This window comes from Tauraco erythrolophus, chromosome 4, assembly GCF_009769465.1.
Source record: "Tauraco erythrolophus isolate bTauEry1 chromosome 4, bTauEry1.pri, whole genome shotgun sequence".
Lineage (NCBI taxonomy): Eukaryota > Metazoa > Chordata > Aves > Musophagiformes > Musophagidae > Tauraco > Tauraco erythrolophus.
Window position 1 is genome coordinate 43187694 of NC_141468.1, and position 20411 is coordinate 43208104.

At 38.4% G+C, this 20411-nt stretch overlaps 1 protein-coding gene across 1 annotated transcript in view; it reads left to right on the forward strand.

Annotated features, from left to right (window-relative positions):
• The window catches only part of TRHDE (thyrotropin releasing hormone degrading enzyme), a 225867-nt gene extending 209512 nt beyond the window's left edge, over nucleotides 1–16355 (forward strand). Inside the window, exons 16-19 of the mRNA XM_086610212.1 lie at nucleotides 8407–8574; nucleotides 9114–9254; nucleotides 14234–14315; nucleotides 16212–16355. Coding sequence (XP_086466338.1) covers nucleotides 8407–8574; nucleotides 9114–9254; nucleotides 14234–14315; nucleotides 16212–16355 — 535 coding nt within the window. The remainder of the gene's footprint in view (nucleotides 1–8406; nucleotides 8575–9113; nucleotides 9255–14233; nucleotides 14316–16211) is intronic.
• Nucleotides 16356–20411: the final 4056 nt, after the last annotated feature.

Consider the following 20411-nt stretch of genomic DNA (forward strand, 5'->3'; position numbering starts at 1 on the left):
TGCTCTCATGAGATCCCACCTGGAATCCTGTGTTCAGCTCTGGAGTCTCCAGCACAAGAAGGACATGGAGCTACTGGAGGAAGTCCAGAGGAGGGCCACGAAGATGATCCGAGGGCTGGAGCACTTCTCCTATGAAGACAGGCTAAGAGAGTTGGGTCTGTTCAGCCTGGAGAAGAGAAGGCTCCGAGGTGATCTTATTGTAGTCTTCCAGTACTTAAAGGGGGCCTGCAGGAAAGTTGGAGAGGGACTTTTTACAAGGGCGTGTAGTGATAGGACAAGGGGCGATGGCTTTAAACTGAAAGAGGTGGATTTAGATTAGATATAAGGAAGAAATTTTTCCCTCTGAGGGTTGGTGAGGCCAGGTTGCCCAGAGAAGTTGTAGATGCCCCATCCCTGGAAGTGTTCAAGGCCAGGTTGGATGAGGCTTTGGGCAACCTGGCGTAGTGGAGGGTTTCCCTGCCCATGGCAGGGAGGTTGGAACTAGATGATCTTTGAGGTCCCTTCCGACTCTAACCATTCTATGATTCTATGATTCCATACTTGTTTATGCAGAATTTGTATTTACTCTGCAAGGGACAATGAATTCATGTCCATCCACCTGCCTAAATTGGCATTGTGCTTACTTGGATGGACGTTTAACTACTCAGTGGAAATGCCACCAGAAAAACAAATTGCACTGCCACAATGTACAGGAGACTGTACATGTCTATAAGTGAAACTAGCCATAGATCTGAAGGAGTGGTAAATAACAAATCACCAGTCATTAATTGAGATAATTTCAATGAAGTCTGCCTTAGGTGATAGAAAATCAAATGTTTTTCCAAACAAAGTGTTTTTTCTTTCCTTTTCCTCCTCCCTTATTTCTCTCTCTAATGATCTGAGATACCTAATTTTGTTGCTTTGTTTCACATGGGCACGTGAGTGCTACAGTCTTGCGACAATTTATAAATGTACATAAGTTTAACCACCTACATAAGTATTTGTGGGAATGTGGCCAATAGGTTAATTATTTTTGTTAGTTGCTTGGAAGAGGCACTAGCTTTTTTCAGTTTGATGCCTACCAGCTATTTTTGGAAATCATTAGCAGCTAACATGAAAAAATGAGAGTTATTTTCATTTTTTTCACACATGAATGTCTGATAAATGTAAAACAATAAAATGGATCCCTTCTTCTGTGTTCTCAACCCCTAGAAGTTTTAATTACTGAAGAAATTCAGGCATAGCTATTCATGCATTTTGAAATGTTACTGGAGCTTTGCCAGCTAATGTCAGCCAATGTTGCTGAAGTGATTTAACTAATTAATAGGTTGTTACAACATTTGAGTAAAATCTTGCACTCTAGTCAGTAAAATTGTTTAAGGAGGAAGAAAACACTTTTGAGTGCAAGAGTAAATCAAGGAGTTAGTGCTCTGAAAGACCATCTAGGGAGTATGTCTGTATAGAGACAGGATTTTGTCTTGTGGAAGACAAAACTGGACTTTAGCAGTGGTGAACCTGGTGGTTCAGGTAGAATTTTTACCTTGTCTTCTGTGTGTGATCAAAATAAAATGGCCCTATGTATAGTGATTGTGGATTAGCAGTAATTAATTTGCAATTCTCAGAAGTTAGTTTGATTCCTCTCCGATTTTCTCTTCAAGAATGACCTCTCCACAACTCTGCAAAACAGAAAGGACCATATTTTTGTTGTAAAAGCTGTCCGGAAAGGACAAAACAAGGTGTATCTACTCTGAGATCAGTCTCACAAAGTAGTGCTTAACTCACCACTCAGTTGTTAAAATCAGCGTTGGAAGAGCTTGAGCATGCGAGTTGTGTGTTCAGTTATGGGATATCTGCTGTAGGGAGGGAAAGGAGCAGTAGCAGTAATCATCACTTGATGGATGATATATTCTCTGCCTGTTTCACTCAGACCCAGGTGATACCTGAAACTCGGAAGCACAGGACTGGGACTTGGGAGACCTGACATCTGTGCTTTGCCACAGACACCCTGAGTAGCCACATCCTCAGTTAATATCCCCTGAATTCAACGCACGATATGCACCTGAACGTCAAGCCCATCACAGCTCTGTGTCTCAATTTTCCAGTGGAAATTCTGCCCTTTCTCTCCGGACTGGGCATGTACTGTGGCAGAGGATGCTCCCCTCCTCTGTGTGCACAGTGATGCCAGCAGCATGGCTCCTGGAGTTTGTCATACAGAATGGGTCTATAAGCTTTGTGATTGCTGTCTTAAACTTCGTACGATGCTGTTCCTTATAGCAGACTCTGTATTACAGATCTGCCAACAAAGTACCAATACTTTGTTGTTATTTCTTATCTGAGCCTTGTAACCTATTAAACAGGACTATAAATACAGTCATCAAGAAAAATAGGCTTAAGTTAAATGTTAAATAGTTGCAAAAATAAAGAATAATGTTTCTGATTAATTTTCTTTGTCAAAGAGTACCCTAAATGGTATTGAAATTTGTCACTTAATCAAAGAACTGTCTAAACTGTGTGCAATTACATTTTAAAAAATTAGAACGCAATTTGCCCAGAAGATAAATAATTATGGTCCAATTTTATAAGTGTATCTCCAATTGTTAGAACATACTTTAAATAGGAGCAAGTATGTACCAATTAATTATAACTTAGAAGATTATTCTTAGCTCATTGTAGAGCTTTATTATTCACTCTTGAAAAAAAAAATCCCTGTAAAGGCACAGCACGATTTTAATTAATTTTTTTCTAACTGTTTAATTTTTAACTTTTTTCCCAAAGTGTTTAATTTTTAAACATGAGCTCTGCTAGCTACATATTTCATTCTCATCGTCATATCTCTTAAGCAAGAAAAATAAAGTTAAATAAATTGGATCAGTATTCAAATAAAAGCCATTTAAAGTGATGCTTTCAAAAGTTTATCTTTATCTTTGTTCTTCTGAAGTATTCGTCAATCATATTAGCTCTTTAAAAATGAGACCAGCCGTGAAGGCCCAGATGAAGTTTAGTATAACAAGGGGATACATTCTGCAGTGTTACTACCTAAGTGGTACTGAAACAATGGTAATTTTATTCACTTGATTCAGTTAATACATAGGGCAGATGTTCCATGTGCTGATTGAGTGCCTTGGAACTGCAACTTTAGAACAACATTTTCCATGAAGCTATAAAATTAGAAGATCTGTAGACTGGGGAGATTTCACATGTTTAGAAAACAATGCAAGCCCATAATAACTGGAGGAAAGAGAAAGCAAAAATGCCCACAAATGGAGAAAATTCCATTAGAACGCTTTCTGTTGGGGCGCAGTTAAAGAGACATGACTTTGGGGAGATTGGCATTTTCACAAAAAAAGTTTCATTTCCACAAAAAGTATCCCTCTGTCTACAGTCCTGATTACAAGCCTCTCACAGGACTACTTTGTAGCTTTTCAGAGCCATGTTTTGTAGTTTCTGAAGCTAAGCCTTTTAAATAAATCAGTATTTGTTTTGATGTCTTGGTGTGTAGGGACTGATTTTTTTAATGTTGTCCTAGTGACTTAGCTTGTACATAGAGACCTAAAACCTTCCCTAGAGCAATTGGTGGGATGATAGTGAGTAGATCTGCTGCAGCACTACAAGTATGCTATTACCAGTTTGGTGGCAATAGAGTATTCTTAGCAAGAAACATGGTGACACCTAGGCTATGGGCATGAGATCAGTGCCATCACTTGTCTTAAGTCCTCCTTCCTTCTCAGAGCATGCAAATGATTCCGCGATTACTGACTGCACTGCTGCTAAAATGGCTAGGGTTGGCACTTAGAACATAAAAGATGGAGTAGCTAGGAAAGCCTATTGAATTAATATGTTGTATTGTATTGTACTGTAAATTCCAAAAACTTAAACCTCACGAGTGAGGAATATTGACCTCTCTAGACTAAGACATCCCCTTCTATGTACCTCTTCTATTGACTGTTGTACCCAAACAGAGAGATAGTCCTTCCAGCACACAGTTACTAACTGAATTAATGGGGCAATCAACCAAAACAGAATTTCCTTTTCTGGGTGCCTTATAGTTCCTTAGAGTATCTATTGGCTAAGTTGCATCTCCTGCAGTAAACTGAAGATAATATTTCTACTGGCAAAGCTCAGCAAGAACTACATGTTCTTCTACAACAATGATTTAATGTTTGTGTGTCAAGATGTAAAGTCTTTCCTTCATTGAATTAAGGCTTTGTCGGAGTGCAGATCCTTGAAGAGACTGCACGAAGAAAATCCTGTGTAAATAAGGACTGGAGCTCTAAAGTTAGGCCTCAAGGGCAGAATGCCCTTGAAGTTAAGGATAAGAAAACTATGCAGTATGATAAGGGAGTAGTGTTTGCTTAGAGCAGAGCTTCGCTAGGCGGGTACCTGTTTGAAATAAGCTGTTAAATATGACAAGCATATGTATCATCCAATAATGGTGTAGAAAAGGTGTGGTCTCAGGATTATTGGCAAATACTGTCTATATAAGCAATAAGAACTGCGCAATAAACGAGACTTCCTGCAGCTAACTCATATTGAGTCGTCTCAGTACTTCTCCAAATCCCTTCTCCGCAAGGCTTGACTGGGTTCAGTTGTTCTTCATATTCAGATATCATATGATAAGACAGATTTGGGGCAACCGGCCAGATTGTTTTGTCCCATGGTCAGGATAGCATCCCTTACTCCTTTTGATTTAGCCTATGTTCTTATGCCTGCTGTTAGTGTATTAAATCCCAAATTAAAAGCAAAAAAAGATATAAGCTTGTAAGGAAGTTGTGCTTTAAGGACAAATAACCTAGTCTATCAGAAAATCCAGACACAATGATTATTAATATCACTTTCATGTTGTATGCAGTGTATGTGTGTATGGCTGTATATTTATATTACGGCAATTGCTGACCTGAAGTTTTGAGAAAGTTGCAGTTGTTTAGAAAACTTTAAGCCTAATTCTGAATTAGTATATGCCAACAGAAAGACAGTACCTAAATATCTGCTCCATTAATTTTAGTATGTCTTGATTTCTTGTGCTTAAATATATAGTCTTAATTTTCTCTAATGATCTCAATTATATGAAGTTTCCTTTGCATGCACTTTTGGAAAGAAAGGTTAAATGGGGGAAAAATAAACTGTTGATATTCATTAATGTTTGAAATATCCCAGCAAGGGCTTAATGATAGACTTTCAAGTAAGAAGTACAAATTCCATTACAGTGAAATGGAAACTCATCACCTAGCTCACATGGATAATTCTGCAAATGTCAACCAAACTCACATTTTACTAATGATAACTCAATTTGGGGGAGTTAAAGCTGTGTAGTATAGGAAGTCTGATGAAAGTGATAACTTTTCTTCTTCACTGCCCGTGTATGTTTAGACACTCTTTCTTTTAATAGATCTGGTCAAATTTAAGAATTTTCTGGTTTCCTTGGTCTTGGCATAGCAGTTGCATAGACCATACATAAGCCAAGACCAACTGGTCCTGGTAGATCTGAGGAAAGTTACTGACTTTTTTCAGTGCAAGCCAAGCTTTTTAGGGCATCAGAAGATTAAAAAAAAAAAAAAAAAAATCTAAGAAACTGGAAGGAAGCATTAAGGGAGAGGAACTGTGGAACCCACATCTTTTGGAGGTCCCATCTATGTGTCAGTGACATGTAAGAATTGCTTGAGTTATGTGGTCATAACCATAGCAGTGCTGATTACCTGGCACGGCTTGGGATGGGCGTGTTCTCTCGCATGGTGAGTGGAGGGAGGAGAGTGGTGATGGGAGGAGAGGAAACAATAATGTGATGTGCACTGTAGCACCAATCTACACTGGCTAGATGGTAGCAGTTGATCGTGGAGATGAGACATTGCACCTCTGATTTTGCTTTAGACGGGAATATTACTGTGCACTACACAGTTAAAAGTTTCATATTCCTAGCAACTTTAAAATGGATTACATTTCTCTTGCCTACTCCTTTAGTTTTGCTTTGGAGGGTTTACTCCTGAATAAATGTCTGAGTTTGTCTGTATCAAATGCAAAATAGCTGAGCACTAGTCAAGACAGCACTTCGTGGCTCTGTTAGCATAGGACTTTGCTAAAAATGCTCCAAGAAGCAGCACTGTCCTGAGCCATTTCAGCTCAGCAGAAGCAGAGTCCATATTAGTGTCTACATCTAAACCTGCAGATACACCTTCTGAGCTGATGACTATGGTCACCAGAGAACATGAATAAAGCTTCAACCTCAGGTCTTTTATATGACTCAGAAAAAAGCATAAAAAACAGTAGGCATTAATTCCCAAAGTTCTTCAGCCAGTAGTAGGAGGAGTGCACTTTTTTCCAGTTTTGCTTTAGTTAAGCTACATATTCCTTTTACTCTTTTTCTCAAGAAACGAGCATAGCTGTTGGGATCAGCTAACCTCATAGAGGCAACAATAGTTTTTAACCCTTCGTAGTCATCAATATATGGTTTCCTACCTTGCCTACTTCCTTCTGAAGTACTGAAGAGGAACCAAAACTTTGAAATGCTAAAAAGCCACGCTGGGTTCATTTTCCAGGGACTTGGACATGGCCAAAGAGATGAGCTGAAGTTTTTTTACAAAAACAGTCATCACAGAGCCTGGCAATAGAAGATTTCAGTGGAAGAAAGACTTTTTTCTGGGGAATGAATAGATGGGAGTAGAAGGACCTCTTCGATTCTGTCATGGTTTAACTCCAGCTGGCAGCTAAGCATCACACAGCTGCTTGCTCACTCCCCACCGTGGAATGAGGGAGAGAATCGGAAGAGTAAAAGTGAGAAGACTCATGGGTTGATAAAAACAGTTTAATAGGTAAAGCAAAAGCCGTGTGCACAAGCAAAGCAAATCAAGAAATTCATTCACTGCTTCCCCTCGGCAGGCAGGTATTCAACCATATCCAGGAAAACAGGGCTCCATCACGCGTAACAGTTACTTGGGAAGACAAAATGCCGTACCTCCAAATGTCCCCCAGCTTTATATGCTGAGCATGACATCATATGGTGTGGGATATCCCTTTGGTGAGTTGGGATCAGCTGTCCCAGCTGCGAACCCTCCCAACTTCTTGTGCACTCCCAGCCTACTCACTGGTGGGGTGGGGAGAGAAGCAGAATAGGCCTTGACTCTATGTAAGCGCTGCTCAGCAGTAACTAAAACATCCCTGTATAATTGACACTGTCTTCAGCACAAATCCAAAACATAGCCTCATGCTAGCTTCTATGAAGAAAATTAACTGTCGCAGACAAAACCAGCACAGGTTCTTAACTGGTATAGCCCAATCTATGGTATAAGACTTTGGTGAAAGTCTTGATATTACCTTTATCTTTAAACTTAAATTAAAGTCTTGATGTGACCTATTCTTTCTTTGTTGTGTAAGACTTGATACCCAGTTTTACAGAGGTAATTTCATTCCTTATCCCACTGTATTACTGTCCAGACACTGACAGTAGCTGTATGTACTTCTAGATTCTCTAAATAGTCTTGCATATGAAGTTCCAGAGGAGTTTCAGCCCAGATATTAGTAACTAGAGAACTGTGTTTTGGTATGATTTTTACCAACAAAAAGACAGGGTTCTTTCCTGCAAATCAGAAATATATTCCTTTGAGAAATGTCTAGCTTTATCTGCTGGAATACCCTTTAGATCACAAATGTTTCAGCTTCTATGCTTATATAGGAAACATAAGCAGGGTAGGAAATTGAAAGGCCAACTGAGATCTGTTTAGAAGAAAAAGGTACTTAGGCACATCCTATACTAGATCTCAATTTGGCTTCAAGAAGCTTTCATTTAACTGTAGTTTGAGTGTGTATTACCTAAGCAGTAATTGCAGTTCACAACCATCCTATGGTATACTTGGTTTTGTACTGGTATTAATACACTGCAAAAATGAACAAATCTTTCTATTTTCTTTACTCCTGAAAACAGCATTTTTAAATAGCACTGTCTGAGCACATCGTTCCTTACTTATATGTTACTATATGAAGATGGAACACTTTACAGCCCAAGCAAGGAGGAGTTTATAGCTGATCAGCTCCCATTCTTAAACCTCAGTACTAAGGGCAAGAAGAGATTTGGCTTAGAGCCCAGCAACAGAGTAATAAGATCCCATGCTAATTTGGAGAGCTATGTCACCTGTCCTGCAGGTTATGTGGTACATTATGTGTTGATGAACTGGATGACTGTAATTTATAGCCTCCTGACAATGTGACAGCGTTATGAAAAGAGAACGGCAAGCATGTGTTACCCATTAGAAGATCTGTTAGGATGGCCTGGAAGGTTTTGGGGGCAGTTAAGAGATGCAAATATAATTAAAAAAAAAAAAAAAAATTACTGTTGCACTTTAATTTTGGAGTCTCATAAATGTAGTTATCTTCCCCCTTTGTTTCCAATAGCAAGAGGCTGCTTATTTACCTCAATGTTATTGCTGATTTCTTTTGTAGAATCCCACTCAATGTGAGAGACATTGTCTACTGTACAGGAGTTTCACTGATGGATGAAGATGTATGGGAGTTCATTTGGATGAAGTTTCATTCTACCACAGCAGTATCTGAGAAGAAAATATTATTAGAAGCCTTAACTTGCAGTGATGACAGAAACTTACTTAACAGGTACAAAAATATTCTATATCTGTGTCTGACTACTACCAATAATCACTTCAGCATTTATAGATCGTCACTTGAGCTTTGGTCTAAATGAAAGAACTTTGCTTTTCAAGCATAGACTTACTGTCTGTTTAAACTGTCTTATGTTTTTGCATTAATGCTTATGAAAATGGATGCATATTATGTCTTCCAAATTTTCCTGTGTTTATTGGAAATGTTTGAAATCTTACAATAATTACTATTTTTTTTCTTAGCATATCCTTTATAAAAATGCCTTGACCAGTCTGATCTTACTGATTTCATAGAAGAGCACATGTAAATTTCCACTCAGCTTTTACTGAAATCCTTTTACATCAAGATTTTTCTGATTCATAAACGTGTCTGATCTTTGGAATCATAGAAATAAATCACTGAACTCACTTGGAGAGTTAAATAAACCCTTTAACAGTGATTTTTTTTTTCTCAAGAGTTTTCTGATGTGCTGTTGTTAGATTGTGTGTTGGTGAAACTGAATAGGATTTTTTTCCCCTTGTTTCTCCCACTAGGCTTTTGAATTTGTCTCTCAACTCAGAAGTTGTCCTGGATCAGGATGCAATTGATGTGATAATCCACGTAGCTCGAAATCCACATGGAAGGGATCTTGCTTGGAAGTTTTTCAGAGAAAAATGGAAAATATTAAATGCTAGGTAAAGATAAAAAGTCCAAGTTTATTTTAATTTTCTTATTTTGATGTAATTTGTGTAAGTATTGTATATGTATGTATTCATGTAAGTTCCTGAATCTAGTCCGTTCTCTTTTAATCCATAAATAGAGATGTCTCTAAATATGAAATACATACATATGAGTCATAAATGCATTTATTCATGAATTATCACACACATACATAGAAACATTTATCTCTCAGCGATGATCTGTATATATATCTATTACTGTATTGTGTCTGCACTTATGATAATGAATTCTATCTATATGTCAAGTGCTGCAGTTCTGCTTTTACATAGATAAAAAAGCAGCAGTTCCCAAAGGAATTTCGCTGACTTTAAGTCTGACAGAAAAAAAATGTTTTCAAGAACATTACTTGAGCTATGGAAAAAAGCACCAAAATCTTTTTGAAACATTTGCATTTTCAAAATAATGCTAATATAGTGTCATCTCTTTTCCTTCCACTCTGTGTTTCAGGTGAGTTTCAAGTAATAGAGGAGCTTGAATTAAAAATAGATGAACAGGAAGGAGACAGAGTTGTTCCTTATACTTACTTCTCTTTCTCTTTGAACAAGTGCTACATGCTGCTACTCAGAAGCCTAGTCAACATTTTGAAATCCTTTTTGATGAAAATGTTGATATTAATTCAATGAATGAGAAGTTTCTTTAGTTCTTAGGGACAGCCTGAGAGTTTGAAAGATTTCACAGCAGCTCTTCAGATACTGACAGATTAGATGGGACCACAACTCAGGTGAGGTTCAATTTCTTAAAGGGAGGTGTCTAAGAACTTCAGATGCCCCATACCAGGCCAATCCCATGGTGTTCACAGAAAAAGCATTGGAGATGTGTTTCATTCTGGACTTGTGAGGAGCCACCTAGTGTACCAAAGAATATTTGAAATGATATATTTAAGATGCTGTGTTTAAGCAACTAAATCCTAGTGCCTGGTGAATACAGGTACAAACTTACTATAGATTTCATAGCACCAAAGGAAGAGTCAAGGAAATTCAGAGAAGGCAACGTTCTTAAAGATTCAAGAAGTTTTTCATGCTGTTGTGGATAATATTTTATAGTATAGTGGGATTTTAAAAGAAGTTCAGCTGGGAAAATAGTTTTGAGCTGGAATTGGTTTTGGAAGTTTATATTGCAGGAGCATACTTTTTGAAAGCAATTTCCAAACAGCTTTAAGAGTGCTGAAGAGTTTAAAAATTAAGAATCCTCTGCTTCTAGTGTGATTATTCCAGGAACTGGACTTTTACACAGAAAGTGAATGGCAGACCCATTACTGTTATGCAACCCAGTGCAGTTAGCTACGCTCTGGATAGCAAATAATTTTTCAAGTTCCTCCAGGGATTTATACAGAGTTTAGGCATAAATGTGTCAAAATCTGTATTGCTACAAACATGTATGCAGAAGTTGTGTCCTGCCTTAGCAAGTACATTCATCTGACAACCTAGTTTAACATCTGTGATTTTAGACATGGACAAGGTTAAGCAGTGTAGACAAGTGGACAAGATGTAGAAAACTATGCCATATGCAAAAATTTTTGTGTGTTTTGATTTTAAATAACTTAACTTCACCTAAAATTTGAATTTTATTTATCTCATTTGCTTGGAATGCATCACTGTGTTACCTGAGTTCCTAACAATCAGCAAGGCCTCATGAAAAACCTCTTATTGTCCTTTTTTTAGTGAGAAGATAACAGAGAGTCTGTCTCTTTGCCCAACACTGACTTTTAAGTTATCTATGTTCAGTTTGATCTCCAAACACAGGTCAGAGCCACGAAAGGGATTGTAGAAGTTGCATTTTTCTGAAAGGGACATCCAGTTGAGTTTCTATCAATTGCCAAACAATTCAATGCAGTGGAATGAAGTAGTTCATGCAGGCTATACATAAGTGATGTATATTGAAAATAACTTTGTTTTGTAATTATAGATTAAAAGCTTTTACGAAAGACTTTGAGAAGGTGGAATTAGTCTAATACCTTGCCCCTTAATGTTCAGTGAAACAGTGACATGAAAGAATGCAAAATCAGACTTTTGATTTAAACTTGTCACACTAGTACATTTTTAAAATACCAGCTTTATTGCAGAATTATAGTTCAGGTATACTCTGTCCCAAGGCATCTTTTTTCTACAATTATAATTTATTATTTAATTTTAATTAAAATACTTTATACGAAACATTAATTTAATAAGGTGATATCTCAATGATATTTTTCATTGAATTTATTACAGAAGGTGTTGACTTTTGCGATAGTGATATGAAATAGCTGAGGGTGATTAAATTATAACACTCTTTCCTCTAGCTTTACCACTCAGCATATCAAAGAGTTAGAATGACAACAAAATATTGTTATCCCTTTGTATTTTTATGGTATGCTTGTATTCACATTATCCAGAAGATACTGATAATGTGTACAGTCTTTAAAATCACTCATATCCCATTTACAAAGGTGACTTAGAAATTAAGATGCCTAACAAGTCTATTGTAAGAAATCTATGGGACTAAGGCTGCTAAGATTCTGAAGAAGAGAATTGAAAATACTCTGCTTGAATTTATGTTATCTGAGCGTTCACTACCTTGGCTCCTAAACCGTTTTCATCGTGTATTCATGTGTGTTTGTCTGTGTGTGAAAATTTAATCCCATAGCTGCCTTTAAGAATTCCTTCATTCTCAAGTGCTGAATCATTTGTCAGCATTTGGGAATTTGACAATATTTGGGAAGCCATTTACATCTGCCCAAAGTAAATGGACTATGCTGCCTCTCAAGTTGAGTTTGCACAAGCCTATACCAACGTGAGGCATTGGAGGTTCACATCCCCAGAAGTAAAGGAGTAGGTGGAGAGCCCGTGACTCCAGGATGTTTTCAGGGAGCTCAGGCGTGTAAAGGTCCTTGTTCTGCAGTGCTGTTATCTTTCCTGTGAAGAGTGGGAAGACTGATACTTGCAAGACTAAACACTTTTTCTGTTTATTCTTTGGTTTCACACCTGCAAAATACTATTTTGGGAGGTGGCTTTTCTAGAATTTTTGCCAGCAGAGCCCGTTTAGAAATTGGTATTAGTGGCTGACGTTTTACCAAGTATGTATAATGGGCAGTAATCAGCACAAGTATTCATGGAGCTATCACTTTTGGGTTTTGCTACTTCTTCTTTACACAGTGGCTACAGTACACACTGCAAGAAAAATAAAATCCCTGCAGCGATTTTTATGAAGTCGCTTCTGTAAAGTGGATTGGTAACCTTGTCAAAAGATCCCACCAAGAGGAGCTTCCAGTTTTCCAAGCAGTCAATTATGAGGCTAAGCTGAGACTGTAATAATAAAGGGCTTTGTGTAGAAAGCCTAAATGTGCTTAAAGGACCATGAAATCTATACTTCCCATAGGAGATGTTTGCCTCTGGATGTCTGTATATGTCAGTGTGACTGAAGTTTTGGAAAAAGAAATATACTTGCTGAAATATCCATGAATAATTCAGTTATTAGTGGTCAGGGAGTAGGATTTTTGATACCTGTAACTGTGTTTCCCTTCACACAAGCTCAAGGTAGGAGGCAACACACAGTGTACGCCTTCCCTAAAACAGAATCTTCTGAAAGAAACCCAGTTCCCTCTCCCTCTTTCTATCCTCTCCCTGAGGCTATCGCTCTCCCTTTCTCTTTCTTTCTCCCTTTTGAACGGACCGTGGCTTACAGTACCTAAGCATTTAAGAGTAAGTAATTTAAGATGAGTAGAAGCAGAACAGAAAGCTGTGACTGTTCATTTCACTTTGAATTTCGAATTCCTCCTCTAAATCAGTTTGTAAAACTGGGCTGTGAACTGAATTGTTCCCCCAGATAAACTTAATTGCAGTGAAGTCTATTGATGTTACTTACACATGTCTGACAGGAGAGCTGGATTTCCTATCTTAAAAACAGTCATGTTCAGATTAGCTAGGTACTGCTTTGAATGTATGTGTAGATAAAGATAAGGATAACTATTTGTCAAGGGCCTTTTGCTATGCTGAATGTCGTCTAACTGGAATAAAAGACTTGCTTTTGGTTTCCAATGGAATTACATTCTTCATGCTAGAGACTTTGAAAAAAATACAAAACTGCAAACTATTCCAACATGAAATGCAAAACTTCTGGAGCCGTCTGAGTAATCTTGAAAATGATGTAGATGCTTTATTTGGGGGATGGAAATAAACTAGTGGAAAAGCAAGTGAAAGAGCAGGATTTGAATGGCCAATTTCAAAGCAACTACCTGCAGAAGGTCGTTGCTGATTGCCACTGAATATCCTACCCTGTTATACATTGGCCTTTCAATATTCCTTGCCCAAGTTTTCAAATTTTCATTCCAGGTTGGTTCTTTGAAGATGCTGCATCATGGCCCAGGGGATTATTTTAGCAGTATTATTCTCTGTCACTATTATTTATTTTAATTATCAGGTACTGGAACAAGAGAATTTGATTCAGCTCACTCATCTAGAAGCTATTTGTAATGTAGATAAAGTGGATGAATACAAAGTGCAGAGAAGGCTGCAGCACTTCAGAAAGTCTGTTTTAATGGTACAGCCAGAATGGTTCCTCAGAATACTTCTCCATAGCTTCTGCTCCACTCCTTTGGTGCCTGTATTTTGAGCTGCTTCATGTCATTACATTGAAAGCTGTTTCATTAAGTGTGAGGTGGTCTTGTGCTTTGGTCCTCTCCTCCTCTGGAGCTCTCATCTGTGGTTACGGTTAAGCCCATTCTGTTTGGTAGCATCCAACTAAAAGTTAACTACAAATAGCTCAGCCTAGAAGAAGATCTCAGTCCAGATTTTTAGCATGAAACACTGGAATACCAGTGTCTAAGTCCAGTGCTATTCCCTTGATGCCCAGAATCGGATCCATGTCTTCTCCCTTGCTTACAGAAGATGACTTTCTAATTTTGAGCTGGCCTGGCACTTGCACTAACTCTGAGTGCATCTTCTTTTTCCCCTTGCAGGTACGGAGAAGCATTATTTATGAATTCAAAGCTTATCAGTGGGGTCACAGAATTCCTCAATACAGAAGAAGAACTAAGAGAGGTAATTTTTAAATGACTTTCAGCATGTGAGGCTATGTTTGTTGTAAGCAGGGAGCAGGGCAGGAGCAATAAGGTGTCTGTTGTCCAGGAACTCTGGTAGCTCCGCTGGAGTCGGAGCCCCATGCTGCAGCTGGGCAGCACGAGGATGAGGAGAAGACTGCAAAGGCATCCGAGTGGTTAGAAGTAGTGTCAGGAGGTGGGTAGTGCAGACACTTCTCGGAGCTTGGCTGGATAGGTAGATTTGGGGTTTTTTTCCTCATGACCATTGGTTGAGAAACTAAAGATGAGATCTTTCTATCCACATTAGTTTATGCTGCAGAGGGCAGCCCTAAAAAAAACCCCAGTGTTGAAAGGAGAAGCTGCCGGTGCCTTCTCTGTTTTTCTTTTGCCTACAGTATTTCCATGTGAGAAAAGCTGTCAACCTGATAATCTGGCCAAATGACACCACAATAATTTGTTCTAAATGCTAAGTACTTCTTATTTACATTGCAAGGATTTCTCATTTTAACTTAACATCTGCTGTGACTGAGGTAGTTGTGCGGTTGTGTTATGCTCTGCTTAGCAGCTGCCCGACCTTACCCCAAATGGATCAAATGGTTCTTATGCAGCATAATCACCATTAATTGAACTCTGATTACGCTATGGTATTTTGTGTCCAACCATTTGTCTGCACTCGAGTCTAGTGGCCTCAGGAACTTAGGGAAGAGCCGCAGCTGGTTTCCTCAAAAGCTGCCCAGGTGGGAAGGAGAGCACTGGCCAGATTTGAGTGTCTGTGCTGCACAAGGAAGCCGTCTGTACTACTCTTAGTTTCCACCTCCGTGATAGCATCAGCAGGCTGCTTGTTTGTACTTCCCCTAAAAGAAATTGACCATGTAAACATTTTAGTATAAAATGTACAAAGATCAGGTAAGAGCTGATTTCAAGAGTTTCCAGGTCTCTCCCATGCTTTTAACTGTGATGGAAATGAGTTAGTGGCGGGATCATCCTTTTCAGTTTTGAGCCTGTGTACAAAGATATGGTATGGGAAATTAGATTTAAATAAGCAAGGTGAATTTGGTGTCACTAGGAAACAAAACTTAAGTAGTTATGAGTAAGTGTTGCTAAACCCACCTCATTCTATACAAGTCAACATAACCAGCAACCTACTGTGCAGATCAGCCTCGCAGTTCTCGCTTAAAAAGAACAGTAATTCAAAGCACACCAATGCCATCAGCTATAATAATCCAGGTGATAGTGCTATAATTTGAGTATACGCAAGAGCAGAGCAGGGGCCTTTTCAGTCTGCTGAAAAAAAGATCAAAGATTTCTCATAAAGGAAGGAATCTGTGTCAGGCATTCAAAGATGGTCAAATGAGTGCCCACTTGCTATTTTGCCATTCTCTTCACAGTGTAACCATCCCTTCCTTTTCTAAACAACTGACCTGCATTAAATCATCAAAAGAGTTCTGCAGATCAAAATGAAATAAATTTATTATGAAGGTTGATAAAATGAAAGGGCATCAGGGCTGCCTTCTGCTGATATTTGCATATAAACCTCAATTAGAAGTGTTTCCAGTGCTCTCAGTTTGGTTTCTTAGGTAGAAATAAAAGTTTAGAGCAGCCCAGCTGTCTGCATAGTGCAGCAGCTGGGCTACAGGAGAGAAGGAGGTAATGATATTAATGTGATCCAGCACTGACATGTCAATATCTTCCAGTGCAATTTGAAGCAATTGCATCGCGTATAATTGACAGTCCACTGTCTTACTACATTTCCTATTAAATCTTTCTACACAATAACTACATTGACTTCAACAGTGATCGTGGAGGTTTGTCCTAAATGCCTGACTTGTTTGTGTGCACTGGAAGTATTTACTTTCTTTAGTTTCTGCAAATTTAACCTGTTAACTTGTATTTCCAGCTAAAGAACTTCATAAAGAGTTACGAAGGGGGAGCTGCTACCTCTTTCTCTCGTGCCGTGGAAACAGTGGAAGCCAATGTGCGGTGGCAAAGGCTTTATAAGGAAGAACTATTCCAGTGGCTAAGAAAATCCTTGACACGCTGATCTGTCTTTCCAGCCGACCATTTAACGTGAAGCTCTGCAAGAGGAAGAGGAGACATTTTAGAAGTGTTTAACATTAAAATCATGAAGACAAGATCAGATTGCAGGGAAAAGGTTTTTGTTCCCTTTTTTTTTTAGTTGTGGGGTTTTTTTTTTACAATGGGCTCTTGTGAAATTGTCAAGAAGCTTTTCAGAGGAGATCACGAATGCTTGTGAAATCCAGTCCTCGGTGTACACAGCCAAACGTGATATTAGGTGGTGCATGTAAATGTTGAAGAAAAACAAACAAAAAACCCTTCAAAGACTACTTTGTGCATGCTTGTGCTGCCCCTGCCTGTATTCTAGCATGCTTATGTATAACAGACACATTTTGTATGTGAGTTCCAGTTACGTCAAAGATGGGCATTATACAAAGCACAAAGACTATCTACGACAATCAGTGTTGCAATGAACAAAAGGAAAGGAAGGAAAAGGAAGGAAAAGGAAACACAGAAGGCTTCCAACGTGGGGCACTGTGAGATGTAAAGTCAGGTTTCCCGCGAGCTGCCAATTAGTCTACCATTCAGATTGTCTCTTAAGGATTACAAAGATGCCAGCTCGTTTCTTGAGTTGCCAGTTGTTGTATCTGCAGTCTCCATATTCCCGTATTTAAATAAGCAGCATAGAGAGCAAGGAGAGAGAGGAGGCGGGAGGGGGAGAGAAAGCGAGAATGAGAGAGAAGGACATCGTCCATGCATTATAATTATATACATTTATTCACTGCTGATCAGCAGAACAGTGTAGTTTTAGCTGTGAATGTCTGCAGTGTTTGAGGGGAGCTTTGCGTTGATTGCACAGAATCCATGGACCACCTCTTCTCAGCAATTTTACAAGGCAGTGGTATTCACGATGGGTCACTCAACCTGTGCAGTAGTAGGTTATGCAGCTGATAGTGCACACGCATTACACATAAACATAGGATTAAAATGGAAATTAGCAAACAGGGAGAATACCTTGCATGCAAAGACATAAAATTAACCGAGAGCTGTCTTGCATGTGGTAGATCAGCCTCTGTAGCAATTCATGATGATAGACAGGTCAGGTTCTCCATGTGGGCACTACTTTTGCAAATATGGGATGTACAATTTATGCCAATTCACGGAAGTGAAATATGGAGAAAGAGGATGTGCGTGTGTGTGTGTGTGTGTGTGTTTGTACTGGCTAGTACTGAGAACATAGTTTTCATTCTGTTTTCTTGTATTTCACATAGACTGTTCTATATGAGTGACGCTTTTCTTAGTCATGTTTGTTTCTTTTTTTCTCAATCTTTGATTTGAAAGATCAGTGATACAGTGAAACTGCTACTTGTACAATGGCCATGTGCACCATTGGTGCTAAGTGTTGAGCATAAAACTGATGGGGGCCAAATACTCTATGTTTGCACCATGGAGGAAAAAAAATCCCACAAAACTAGAGAGAGTTTTGAGGAGGCACATTGCGGTAGCTTTAGAGTGGGAATGTAGATGTACAACAGTGTTTCTCTATCTCATCCCAGCCTATCACAACCATCTGACCACATCATGGCCCTGTACTTTGGGAACATGTGGCCAGCCAAAACAGAGAACAGCCGTTTTGTCTGGTCCTTTCCTTCACAGAGCGTGCTTTACAGTTGCAATTGCTTATCCCCAGTAAATTGTGAATGGAAATGTTAGTGCAAAAAGAACCAAACACAAGCATATTCAGGTATTATCAGAGTTGTGTCGAGATGGCTCTCATTCCCATGGTGCTTTGCTCCTCAAGAACTGGCAGACACGTCCTATAGCGAAGCTGTCATACCCATCTTGAGCCTGTCATTTTGTGTCTTTTACTGTGCAGAGGGTCCTGTTTGTGGATTAGGTGCATGAAATCCTTGTGTGGGCATTCGCCCCACTCTTTGATGCTGTGTAGCACTGCATGCTAGCTTGACCACATATAACCAAAAGAAGAGGGAATCCTGTGCCCTTGTACTGTTAATTCTTTGCCTTATAGTAAGCCCTAAACCTTTGTGCTATGTTGCAATGCTAGTGAACTGAATGCCCAGAGACATTATCATGTCCGAGTTGAGTGAAATCCTCCTCCTCCTATGTATTTTACCTACCTCACAGGGATGTTGTGAGGCTTGACTAATGTTAGCAAAGCACTTGAATATCCTCTGATGAAAGGCATTTAAAAGTGCAAAGTATTATTTTACGTGGTTGATCAAACTCAACCTCAATGCCAGTATGTAGCGTCACATTTTTAATTTCTACTGAACAAAGTCATATGCAGATTTGTTATAATAAAAAAGCAAGCCAAATATTCTTTAATATAACCTCTACCCTATAATGAAGTCCAAAATTATGATATCCAAAGAGTGTGCAGAAAACCAAGCCCTCAAACGTGAATTGCTTTGAGGATTTCAGAGAAAAGAAATGTGCGTAATGGTCTGTCCCTTTGCGATTTAATTCAGGATTGTCTTTGATGACTTTTCTTTTTCAGCACCACAGATTAAACCACATACCTCCAGATGCGCATAGAAGTTTCTGGTCTTTCCGCTGATAAAGGGCAGGCTAACAATGTGTTCCAAAGTCAAAAGTTTATTGCAGCCTGTGTATTCTGCACAGTGCACAGAAATTTCCACTGTTGTTCATTTGAATTGAAGTTCTTGCACATTTAACTGGTGTTGGATGTAAATTTGTGTTTTAGTGGCCTTGAGCAACGGGTCTACCACAGATATCAAGCCCTAGATATATCTATTATACATAGCTATTGATGTATTGCTAATAATTGTTGTATTCTAGTAATATTACTGCTATAGCTAAGATTGAGCTGGCCTTTCCATTATAATTCTCTATTCCTTTATTTTTTATATTCTGTATTTTACTGTTTCACGCTGAATCAGGATTAAATTTAAATGGATTAAATCCAACAAAACTATAGCTGTTTTCTACAATATTCAAAACCCCTGCATTTAATTATATGTCTTTAGAAACTTTTTTTAATAAGAAGTTCCACATAAATGTGTGTTAAAGAATAGTTGATACCTCATGGAAAACTCTAATACAGTCTGCTTAGAAAAATCTATTTATCTTATTGATTTTCTTTCTCCTTTACCAGTCCTTTTCTTCCTTTGTTCTTATCTAAAGATTGGCCTCATTTTTATAATTTGGATTGTGGTTACGAAGCCACATACCCCAAACTTTTCAGTATTTTCAAATCAGTATTTAATTTTGTCCTTTCTACTGAGAGAAGAGGCTGCAAAATGTGGATCCAATGTGGACGTGGACCTCACCCAGCCCTGGGTGTCATTTTATAGAGATTTGATTAGGCTTACATCTCTAATCAGCCTTTGTAGGACTCAGGATCCTTTGCAGTTATTAATTGTTATGGCTTACTAAATCATATAGAAAGACATATGAATAGGCAAAATTTTGTGCCAGCATAACAGTATACTTATTGTAAAAATATACCCGTTGTATTTTTATAACATTGTCCACTACAAAAATCTCAGCCTATTACTTTGGAGCTGGAGAATTATTCATGTATCCACTACTAATAGCTGTTAAAATGATAGTGGGTACTAATTGTGATGAGGGCAGGCCAATGTGAAAACATTTTACTGAAATGAAGTGTCACTTCTGCTGTAACCGGGAATACTTGGACATTGATTTTGATGAAAAAAACTTCATATGTTCTTACGTACATCCTGACTTAAGTAATTCCTGACCTTTGATGATCTTTTCAGTGAATACAGCAAGAATCCCGATACCATGTTGGAAACTGAAGATGAATTTTTTGTAGTTTTTGGGCTGTTATGGATATTTCACTGAGATTTAAAGTGTCAAAGGAAGTATCTCCACTGATGCAGAAGGGTGCTTTCACAGCAAAGATCCTGAACCATACAATAAACTCTCAGTAGTAAAGAACAAAAAAAAAGAAAATTATATATATATGTATTTTAATGTGAAAAGTCTTCTGTAGAGATAATTTTTCCATAAAATGTCAGTAAGTCTGATTATTTGGATGGAATAAAGTGAAGCCAATATTTGCAGATGAGGATGC